Raw genomic sequence first — 11,271 nt, 5'->3', positions numbered from 1 at the left:
TCCCATCATGCCCCGCGGCGCCCGCGGAGCCTCTTCCAGGCGGTCTCTGCCCCCGCGGGGCATGATGGGAGTTGTAGTCTTTTTTTTTAGCGGTGATGGCGGCTGATGGGCTGTGGCGTCAGGGCCTTGTTGGGGTTGAAATCGCGGGGTTGTGCCAAAAAAAAACAAACACGGGGTTGGAGCTGAGATGGGTCTGGTGGGCAGCAGGATCTCCATGGGGCGGCGATGTGTGTGCCAGGAGGGCCAGTATTGTCCTGGGGTGCATGGGGTGTCCAATACAGGATCATAGAGTCATGGGAGGGTTTTGGGTTGGAAAGGAGCTTAAAGATCATCCAGATCCAACCCCAGGGACACCTCCCACCATTCCAGGCTGCTCCAAGCCCCATCCAACCTGCCCTTCAACACTGCCAGGGATGGGGCAGCCACAGCTTCCCTGGGCAACCTGGGCCAGGCTCTCCCCACCCTCACAGCCCAGAATTTCTCCCTCCCATCTCAGCTCCAGCTCCCTCTGCCAGCTGGAAACCCTTCCCCCTGCTCCCATCCCTCCCTGCCCTTGTCCCAAGCCCCTCCCCAGCTTTCCAGGAGCCCCTTCAGGCACTGGATTCTATGATTCCAACATCTGGGAGACGCCCTGGAAACCCCCACGCTTCTGCTGATCCATCGTTCCCCCATTTCCATGAGCAATTCCAGTGTTTTCTGACCTTGCTCTTGGTAGGGACGTTCCCACTGACTCCCTTGCTCTTCCCATCAGGTCTTTTGAAGTGGTTTATACGTTATTGAAAAGCTCCAGGGGTGGTTTAGCAGGGAACAGAGACAATTAGTCCGGCGCTTTGTAACATCTCCAGGGTTTCCTGCTTCCACAGGTCAGAAGGATCAATTTCTTCTGTTCCCTTCACTCCTAAGCTTGGGCTACCTTGGGTGCTCACTTTCTTTTTTGCCTTCCATTCTCTTTCTTTGTGCTTCAAAGGGCTGGGAGGGGGTTGTTTTCCTGCCACCACCATCGTGCCGCGCGTTGGTTCCTCAACACGTCGAAGCCACAGAACAAACTGCTTCTTTTGAGCTGCCCCAGGGTGAAAGTAAAACCCAAACGTCAGCTCAGAAAGCGTTTTGAGCTGCTCTTTGTAGCCTGGCACCTCTGGGAGGGCAGCTTTGGCTGGGCTAAGTCAGCGTTTAACATCCTTTCTAATGTCATAACTGCGAGGCAGGTTCTGGGATGACTCGTCTGGCTGAGTTCCTGGTTCTCAGGAGCAGCTGAGTTCTCAGTCAGGGGATGAGGACTCATGAAAAACTTCCAGGTCACCTCAATATGGGGCTAGGGGTGGAGCTGCTGGACTTGTCTCTTTTTTTCCCCTTTGTGTGGAGTGAGATTGGTGTGATGCTGGACCAACCTGCCTTCTTTGCAGGTTGGTGTGTTCTATACAGTTGATCCCAGACGTGGGTCTCAGATCTGAGAGCATAATTCACTCCTGTTACAATAAAACCTAAATCCACTCAAAATTCAGTTCACATCACGAAGGAGAGGCTCATGGAGGACTCTCTGCCATGGGAAGGACCCTGTGGGGAAGCAGGGAAGGACTGTGAGGAATCCTTCTTCCTGAGGAGGAAGGAGCAGCAGGAACCACCAGCCTGTGAACTGACTCTAAACCCCATGGCTGTTCCAGTGCCTGACCACTCTTCCAGCATGGAAATCCTTCCTGATACCCAATCTAAAAACAACTTGAGGCCATTTCCTCTGGTTCTGTCATTATTCACTTGGGAGAAGAGCCCAACACCCACCTCCCTACAACCTCCTTTCAGGCAGTTGTAGAGAGCAATGAGGTCTCCCCTCAGCCTCCTCTAAAACATCCCCAGTTCCCTCAGCTGCTCCTCCTATGACTTGTTCTCTTGCTCACCAGCTTGGTGAAGGTTTCTCTCCTCCAACGTTATGTCTCTCCACAGTAGGTGTGTATTTTTTGGGAGAGCAGTGGGAAGGAACAGGTCCTGAGACCTAAAGTCATCCAACCCAGGTGTCAACAAGTTGGGAGAGACAACTCATGCCCTACAACAGTCTGTTCTCTGCAGCTCTCCATAACTTTCCACCTCCAACTCTTTCACCTTTGCTTTGGGAATGTCCTGCAGTAGAAATTGCAGAAATCCTTTTCCTCTTTCACCAGCTTTGTTTCAAATGTCTCCAACTCCTGGACTTCTACAGCTTTGACCAGGGGAGGAGTTTCTGGGCTTTGTTGGGAAGTTTGTTGCAGCCGGTTTTTCATTTCCCATTTATTTTATGATATCACATCACTTTAAAAAGAGCTACAATAAATCACTCATTTATTTTTAGGCATGTTAGGAGGGGGTGAGTCTCTCAAATTTTCACATTCTTGGGATTATGTGTTCCATCTAAAACATCCAGGTCTCCCAGATATTCCTCCCACTCCCTCTTTGGTAGGTATTTTCTCAGCAATTCCAGTTGTTTGCTGCATGTGTGGCATTTTAGGACCTTGCATGTTCTCAGCTGTAGCATTTCAGAAGGGATCACTGTTGCTCTGGCTGGAGCCAGAGACATCAGAGACATTCCTGCCTTCTCAACCATTGCATTTTCTGGGATGTGCAGGAGCTGCTTTTCTCACCTACAAATGTTTCTCTGTCCTTCTCACAGCTTGTCCCTTCCTGATGGAAAGCAGCAGACAAAGAGGAGATGCAAGAAGCTGCTCTGCTGAGGATCTGGCTTTTTTTTTGCTCCTCTTTGTCACTTTTTAAACTCGCCCCATTTTATTTCCTTTTCTTTTTCCTCTGCCAGATCTCATGGGGGGGATTTCCAAAGCAGAGCTCCTTGATCAAGCAGTGCTGGTGCTGCAGCTGCCTCTGTGTGTTGCTACTTGTCAAAAATGGTAAAGACTCAAAAACTTCAGGCCTATTTTGGGGGAAAACTTGAAATAGCTTCTCTTTTTTTTCTTTCCAGCCCTCTCCCCCTTCCTCTTTCTCATTCCTCAAGATTGTTAAACTTGACATCACTTGAAATGAGCTGGAAGAACTTCAACCTGAAGTGCTTTTTTCAGAGTCCCCCCTCACTGGATTCTCTCCATGCTTCAGGCAAGTGAGCAGGACTTTCCAGAGATGATTGATGGCTTCTCACAGAAATGTCCTTGCAATTAAAAGAACCTCAGCACATGCAAAGAGGAAGAAAACAGATTGATTTTGATTTTTCTCACTGCTTTTGTCCAGAAAGTGCATCAGATGGAGCTGTCTCAAAAGGTGGGCATGTTTTCTTCTCCTTTGCAGCCTCACGTTGAACTGGCTTCCCTTTCTACACTCAGTCCTGATCCACTTTGCCCCTGGAAAGCAACACTCTGGTGAGCTCAGCTTTGTCCTCCCTGCTGAGCCACGACAACACTCCCCCTTTGCACATTTTGTCACATTTCCATGGAATCACAGAATCACAGGGGTTGGAAGGGACCTCTGAAGATCAAGTCCAACCCCCCAGCTGCAGCAGGAACACCCAGGGCAGGTCACTCAGAAAGGCACCCAGACAGGGCTGGAAAGTCTCCAGAGAAGGAGACTCCACAACCTCTCAGGGCAGCCTGTCCCAGGGCTCTGTCACCCTCAGAGTAAAGACGTTTCTCCTCATGTTGTGATAGAACATCCTGTGCTGACACTTGGTGCCATTGCCCCCCATCCTATCACAGGCACCACTGAAAAGAAACTGGCCTGTGGTTTCTATGATTTAAGACTGGGCTTGGCCCCCCTTGTACCTGGGGATGAAGAATTACAGTACTAATTCTCTATACCCTTGAGGCACCAGGGAATCTTCAGCAATAAACATCTAAACTATGTGTTCACCCCAGGCAGAGCTGCTGGTTTGAAAAGCCTTTGGTGACAAGGAAATTGCAAGGGGCTCTATCTGCAGCTATTGAAGAGCTCTGCAAGTTGCAGCATTGCAGCCCACCTCCCACACCTTCTTTTGTTCAGCACTGGGGTTTTGATTCAGTATGCTGTCAGTTTTGTACCCAAATTCACTTTTCCTGCAGTAAAAGTGACCTTGGAGGTCACGGTGGAGAAGAAGCTCAACATGAGCCAGTGATGTGAGCCCAGAAACCACCCTGTGTGTCCTGGGCTGTCACCAGCAGGGTGACCAGCAGGGCCAGGGAGGGGATTGTCCCCTCTGCTCTGCTCTGCTGAGACCCCCCCTGCAGGGCTGGGGCCACCTCTGGGGTCCCCAACACCAGAAGGACAAGGAGCTGTTGGAGAGAGGCCAGAGGAGGCCCCAGAGATGCTGGGAGGGCTGGAGCAGCTCTGCTCTGGAGACAGGCTGGGAGAGTTGGGGTGTTGAGCCTGGAGAAGAGAAGGCTCCAGGGAGACCTTAGAGCAGCTTCCAGTGCCTGAAGGGGCTCCAGAAAAGCTGGGCAGGGGCTTGGGACAAGGGCAGGGAGGGATGGGAGCAGGGGGAAGGGTTTCCAGCTGGCAGAGGGAGCTGGAGCTGAGATGGGAGGGAGAAATTCTGGGCTGTGAGGGTGGGGAGAGCCTGGCCCAGGTTGCCCAGAGAAGCTGTGGCTGCCCCATCCCTGGCAGTGTTGAAGGGCAGGTTGGATGGGGCTTGGAGCAGCCTGGTCTGGTGGGAGGTGTCCCTGCCCATGCAGGAGGGGTAGAACTGAATGATCTTGAAGGTCCCTCCAACCCAAACCAGTCTGAGATTCTATCACTCTGTGGTAACTGCCCTGAGAGAAAGAGGAAATAAATCTCAAATTGTTCTTTTCAGTAAAGAATGAAAGAAAATAAAGGTAGGTGGGAGCTGCTGAAGTGCAGCTGAAGGGTTAAATGTGGTGCTACCCAGAGATGGCTCCTTTCCTAGCTCATCTCCAGCTGCTGGGGCTGTTAATGTAGATGGATTGTCTTCAGGAGGCCACCTCTGCCTAGGCTGCCTGTGGCCCCGTTTGATCATCTCCCACCCACAGGAGGGAACTCAGGACCCAGGCACGGAGACATTCCAGGCCCTGGCTCAGCAAGGGATTAAACTGAGGTTTCTCTCAGAGGGAACAGAGCCAGGTCTTCCCCAGCCCTTTCTTTTTGGGCACAGATTCTCTTGGGTCTAAAACCAGCTGAGGCCGCGTCACCGTTTTGACAAGGGGGGCCCCAAAACTGTTTAATTTCTCTCCTCTGACTTAGATTCCTGAAGTTTGTAGTTAATCTGCTGCCTCCAAGAGCTCTTGACTCCTTCAGGCTGTGACAGCACTAGGAAACTTGTGCCCTTGCTGCAGCAACCTCTGTGTGACAGCCCCAGACCTGCAGCCTGAGGGCACCAGGCTGCACAAAGACTCAACATGTGCTGGGGCTGCTGCAGAGAGCTCTCTGGAGGGCAGGACATCTCCTTTCCAGCCCACCAGAGGCAAGGAGGACCTGAGATTAATGACCTGGTCAACTAAAGGAAGGCATCAGGCCATGCCTGTGCTACTGAATAGATGGACCAAGGGAATGTCTTCTAGCCCTGAGGCCAAAAGATCTGATATAGTTTCTGTCCACGGAGCTAAATCACCAAAAAGGAGTCATGGAAACACAGAATGATAGAATAGTTTGGGTGGGAAGGGACCTGAAAGATCCTCTAATCCCTACTATGGGCAGGGACACCTCCCACTCAACCAGGCTGCTCCAAGACCTGTCCAACCTGCCCTTGAACACTTCCAGGGATGGGGCAGCCATGGGCTGGTGGTCACTGCAGAGAGCAAACCCTGCACAGGATGCCCCAACCTTCATCAGAGGAGACAGTGATAGGACAAGGGGTGATGGTTTTAAACTGAAGTTCCAGTGCCTGAAGGGGCTCTAGGAAATCTGGGGAGGGACTTGGGACAAGGGCAGGGAGGGATGGGAGCAGGGGGGATGGTTTTAAACTGAGAGAGGGGACATTTAGGTTAGTTATGAGGAAGAAATTCTTCACTCTAAGGGTGGTGAGGAACTGGGATGGGTTGCCCAGGGAGGTTGTTGATGCCCCATCCCAAAAAACCATGGAGGTTTTTAAGGCCAGGTTGGAGGAGGTTTTGTGCAACCTGGTCTGGTGGTTCCCCGCTCATGGCAGGGAGTTGGAACTTGGTGATCTTTAAGGTGCCTTCCAACCTTAGTGATTCCATGATTCTATGATGAATCCTGCAGCTCATCTCTGCCTTCATTCTTTGCTCACAACATCTGCTGTCTTTGCATAAATATTTCACTGGGAGCAGCTGCAGCTCCCTGGCAGAACAAGACTCAGCAGGGTTGTCTCTCAGCCCTCTTAGTTTTCCCCCTGCTCTGCAGGATTTTCTGTGTGTCCTCCAGAGAGGCTGGAGTTTTCATCTTCCTCTTTCAGGCTCCATCTCAGTACTTGGGGAGGCTTCACAGGAGGAAGCAGTCTGAGATGCCTCACAGGTGCTTGGCTGGGTGAATTTCAGGTGCTCCCCTTTCCTTTTGTCTCTTCTGGACAAGGTAGGTGAAAATGTTGTAGTCACTGTGGGTCACAGTCCAAAGTGAGGAGATGAGATAATGTGACTCTCCTTGTGATTCAGGTTACTGCAAAAAACATATTGCTAAGGGGGAAGGAGGGGTGTGTCTTGTTCTTTGCTCTCTGCTGGAGTTTTATAATGTGACTTGCTCAAGGATGGGCTTATTCAGCCTGGAGAAGAGGAGGCTCAGGGGGGACCTTCTCACTCTCTACAACCACCTGAAGGGAGGTTGGAGGCAGGTGGGGTAGGGCTCTTTTTCCAGGCAACCAGGGACAGGACAAGAGGGCCTGGCCTGAAGCTGCTCCAGGGGAGGCTTAGGTTGGATATCAGGAAGCACTTCCTCATGGAAAGGCTGCTCAGACCTTGGGATGGGCTGCCCAGGGAAGTGGTGGAGGCACCATCCTTGGAGGTGTTCAAGGACAGGCTGGATGTGGCACTTGGTGCCCTGGTCTGGCTGATGTGGTGGTGACAGGTCATAGGCTGGACCTGATGATCTCATAGGTCTGTTCCAGCCTCAATAATTCTTTGAGAATCTGAAAGGTCTTTTCCAGCCTTGGTGATTGTGTGACACGACCCCAACTGTGGCAGGAGGTGGCACCTCCTGTGCATGCAAAGACCTCTGAGGACTCAGGGTGCAAAATATCCCCCCTGGGGGGGAAGGGGCCCCACTGTCTGCTCTGTAAGTAAATGGTAACAACAATTAATCAGGACAAACATTAACTCCAGAGTTTTAATTACTTGTCAGAGCTCTGCCCCAGAGACAGAAAACCCAAATCTTCACACCCTCCTTCAGCTTCAGCTACTCAATAATCCTAATATCTTGTTTTTCTGTTGACTCCTTATTGTTTAAATACACTTAAAAACCAAAGAAATCTGTCTCATTCCTTAAAAAACCCTCCACATTTCTTTAAAAGAAAGAGAAAGACTTGGAACTAGTTTTTTGCTCCCAACTTAAGTCTGAACATTTCACAAAATCCTTCTTCAAAAAGAATTCACTGGTGCTGACAATATTGTCAGAGGCCTTGATGCTTCCACACCTCAATCAAAATCTCTGATACAGGAGGGGGAGGAAAGAGAGAAATTAATGGAAGATCCAGTTTTGTGGCTGTCAGGAAAAAAATCTGCACCATTTCCCATCTGAGAGTGCCTGGGGAAATAATTTTTAGCTTTGGGAAATACAGAAATTCCTTTTTAATAAAGTTATAAATAAATAACTTATTGGGAGGGGGGGGAGGGGAGTTAATGGATTTAGAAATAAGATTTGATAGAGTTTTCTGGGGTGAAGAGAAATTCCTGTTAAAGAGAGAGATTTGGTGTTAAATTAAGACTCAAGACAAAGATTTGGCTATCAAGGGTTGGTCCTGTTCCTCCCAGATGGGATTGGGGGTAGGACAGGTTTGGACTGGGAGACTGGGCAGTTGAGGAGCTGAGGCCCATGAGGAGAACCAGTCTTGGACTTGCTGTGTTTTCTCTGAAGATTGTCACTGGGGAGCTCAGGCTCTGCAGAAACCAGAAAGAAGTGAAGAAACACCAAGTGGGTTTTTATGGCAATGAAAAGTCAAACCCCCCCCCCTGCCTCCAGATCTCCAGCTGAACACCCAGAGCTTTGGGAGGTGGGGGAAAGGTAATATCTTCAGGATGTCAGGTGGCTGCTCTACCTCATCCGTAGGGAAGAGCAACTTCATTCCTAAGTAGTCACTGGTTTTAATTGCTCCAAAAGTTCATTGAGAGAAAGCAAGTCCAGAGGAGGCCCCAGAGATGCTGGGAGGGCTGGAGCAGCTCTGCTCTGGAGACAGGCTGGGAGAGTTGGGGTGTTGAGCCTGGAGAAGAGAAGGCTCCAGGGAGACCTTAGAGCAGCTTCCAGTGCCTGAAGGGGCTCCAGGAAAGCTGGGGAGGGGTTTGGGACAAGGGCAGGGAGGGATGGGAGCAGGGGGAAGGGTTTCCAGCTGGCAGAGGGAGCTGGAGCTGAGATGTGAGGGAGAAATTCTGGGCTGTGAGGGTGGGGAGAGCCTGGCCCAGGTTGCCCAGGGAAGCTGTGGCTGCCCCATCCCTGGCAGTGTTGAAGGGCAGGTTGGATGGGGCTTGGAGCAGCCTGGAATGGTGGGAGGTGTCCCTGCCCATGGCAGGGGGTTGGATCTAGATGATCATTAAGGTCCTTCCAACCCAAACCATCTCATCACTCTGTGACTACGCTGCATTCACACTGTGATGATTCTGTCCCATTGTCTCCTCACCAGAAGCATCAAGACACTACCCTGCCACCCAAATGAAGCCTCCATCATCATGGTAATTCAGATGCACACCCTGAGCAGAACTGTGACTGATTATGGTTCAAACCTTTCAATCTGTCCACCCCATTTTCAGCTCCTCTTGGGTCCTGATGCTCAGCTTTGGCTTCTCCAGGGAGACGAGCACGAGGAACTGGGCTCTGAACCATCAGACCTTCACCAGCAGCTGCTCCAGCTGTGGCCAGAAGTCGTCCAGCACCAGGACTAGACTCTCTGCAGCTGAGAGAGGAAATGATTCAAGCTTTAAACTTGCAATAAATAAATAAAAAAAAATCAGCAGATGCACCAGGTCTGACAGTATCACTGATCTTGCAGTCACACAACTCAATCCCAAGTCAGGAACACATCCCAGTACATCCCAGTGACTCCAGGCTTTTCCACACTTCACCAGCTTCTCAGAACTTCCCAGTGCTCACAAACACAACTCCTGCCTCTCTCCATTTCCATGTATTGGTTGAATTAATCACACAGTAAAGATGTTCCTGTCACACAGTGAACCAGCTTCAGTTCTGGGATCAGAACTCTGTGCTCCTTTTTTCCAGCCCTGGGGTTCAGCACTGAAAACCATCTTCTCTCTTGGGGAGCAAAATAGGAATTGCCTGGAGTGTTTCTGTAGTGTCCAAGTGACAACATGAGCCCTGAGTAGACATTTACCAGTGAGTAGTACCCAAGGCACCTCTGATGTGCTGCAGAAAGTCTAACCAAAGCCAAAACCTGAGTGGTCTGAGACCCTGATAATGATAATGACCTTGGTGGAGCTTGTTCTGATAAAGGCTTTTCATTTCCATCTACAGACTGTCAATTCCCTCCAAGAAAAGTGAGAGAAAGGCCTTGATTGACATGAAGAGCACAACAACCACCTATTTAATGCACACCCATGTCTGGAGCCCTGCTGAAGACATTTCAGGATGTGTCTCTTCCTACAGAAAGGCCTGTTCTGGTCTAGCTGAAAGAAAACAATTCATAGATTTCTGAATCTGGGAGGGAGTCCAGAGATGATCCACCCTGACCTTACCCATGGTGCAGGCCAAAAGAATGTCATCCTGCAGTTCTTCAGAGGAGCATTTGGGCTTGTGAGAACACTGTGATCACAGTGTTCTGGGGAACAGAAAGTAAGTATTTCTGTGGTGTTTTAATAAATTCTTAGGATAAGAAGAAGGGATGATGAATAACAAGATAAACCAGTGTGGTGCTCCCAGAGGGAACAGGTAAATTATCTGCTCCCTACATGTACTGGGGAAGTTTATTAGAATTTTGCCATTGCCTTCAAGGTAAAGGAATATTCTATCCTGTCATGTACTGAGTGCTTGTGTCTTCTTCTGAGGTCCACTGCATCCTAGGTTGCTCCTCAAACATGGAATGCTTTAGCCAAGTGCTTAACTCCAGCCCTAATCCCATTTTAGCTGCCTGCAACAACCCATCAGACAGAACTGTGGCAAGAAATTCCTGGGAGTAGTAAATCCAGGCTCTGCACAAACAGAAGCCTGGACTCACCACCACCATCTATTCCAGTTTCTAAAAGGCTGACTGCTTCTGGTTTTGCTTCAGAGAACATAGTCCCACATTTGCCTACAAAGAAAGGCTAAAAAGAGATATTGGATAGTTAGAATTAACCCCCTGCAGATCTGTTCAAATCCAGCATCCTGAGGTGCTCAACAAGAGTCTTCACTGCCTTTCTCCCCAGCTGTCCCCTTCCTAAAGGGCAGAAGACAAGGTAAACTGTGGGAGATGATTTCCATCCCAGTTGGTGGAAAGGGAAGGCAAGTCCCCAGGTTTTCCTAGTTCAAGTGGCACAGGAAATGCTTCACTTAATTAAAGTTTCTTGTAAAACCACTCCATGAGAATAACATCAAAAATAAGTGGGAAAACTAGAGCTTATGCAGCCTCTGCCATCTGGATGTCCAAGGTATTTGGGAGGGGCAGAGGAGCTGAGAACCTACCTCTCCTTTATGCTTTTGCCAGATGACCTGTAAAGGGGTTGAATAATCTATCTGTGGTCCTTCCCTGACAGGCTCAGCACAGCAAAGGGAACTAGCACAGGTGAAGCAGGCAAGTGTTCCCTCTAATCAAATTTCCCAGTCAGCTAAATGGAAAAAGAAATGATAAATAGGAAGCTTAATGCTCCCCACCCCAGTGTTACCCCATGGAGCAATGAGGTGGATGGATTCTGTGTGGATCCAGCTAATACAAACTATGTCAGGAATGAGCTGAGGAGTAAAGCTCTGGATGGGTGGGGAGAATCTGGCCCAGGTTGCCCAGAGAAACTGTGGCTGCCCCATCCCTGGCAGTGTTGAAGGGCAGGTTGGATGGGGCTTGGAGCAGCCTGGGCTGGTGGGAGGTGTCCCTGCCCATGCAGGGGGGTTGGAACTCAATGATCTTTCAGGTCCCTTCCAACCCAAGCCAGTCTGTGATTCTATGATTCCATGAAATTAGGAAAGACAAGATCACCATCATAGATCCCTCCCAAGGACAAAACCATTGTTGTGGTCTTAGCAATTAAAAGAAGCCATGGATGTAATTAGAAACTGTCCTGCTGA

General features: G+C 49.8%; 1 protein-coding gene across 1 annotated transcript in view; it reads right to left on the bottom strand.

The window, feature by feature from the left end:
* Positions 1-7,794: 7,794 nt before the first annotated feature.
* LRGUK (leucine-rich repeats and guanylate kinase domain containing) overlaps positions 7,795-11,271 on the bottom strand; it is a 58,952-nt gene continuing 55,475 nt past the window's right edge. Inside the window, exons 19-20 of the mRNA XM_009998109.1 lie at positions 8,784-8,953; positions 7,795-7,946 (exon numbers count right to left, since the gene is read on the bottom strand). Coding sequence (XP_009996411.1) covers positions 7,795-7,946; positions 8,784-8,953 — 322 coding nt within the window. The remainder of the gene's footprint in view (positions 7,947-8,783; positions 8,954-11,271) is intronic.

This window comes from Chaetura pelagica, unplaced genomic scaffold, assembly GCF_000747805.2.
Source record: "Chaetura pelagica isolate M959 unplaced genomic scaffold, ChaPel_1.0 scaffold224, whole genome shotgun sequence".
Lineage (NCBI taxonomy): Eukaryota > Metazoa > Chordata > Aves > Apodiformes > Apodidae > Chaetura > Chaetura pelagica.
This window is presented reverse-complemented; position numbering and strand designations above follow the sequence as displayed.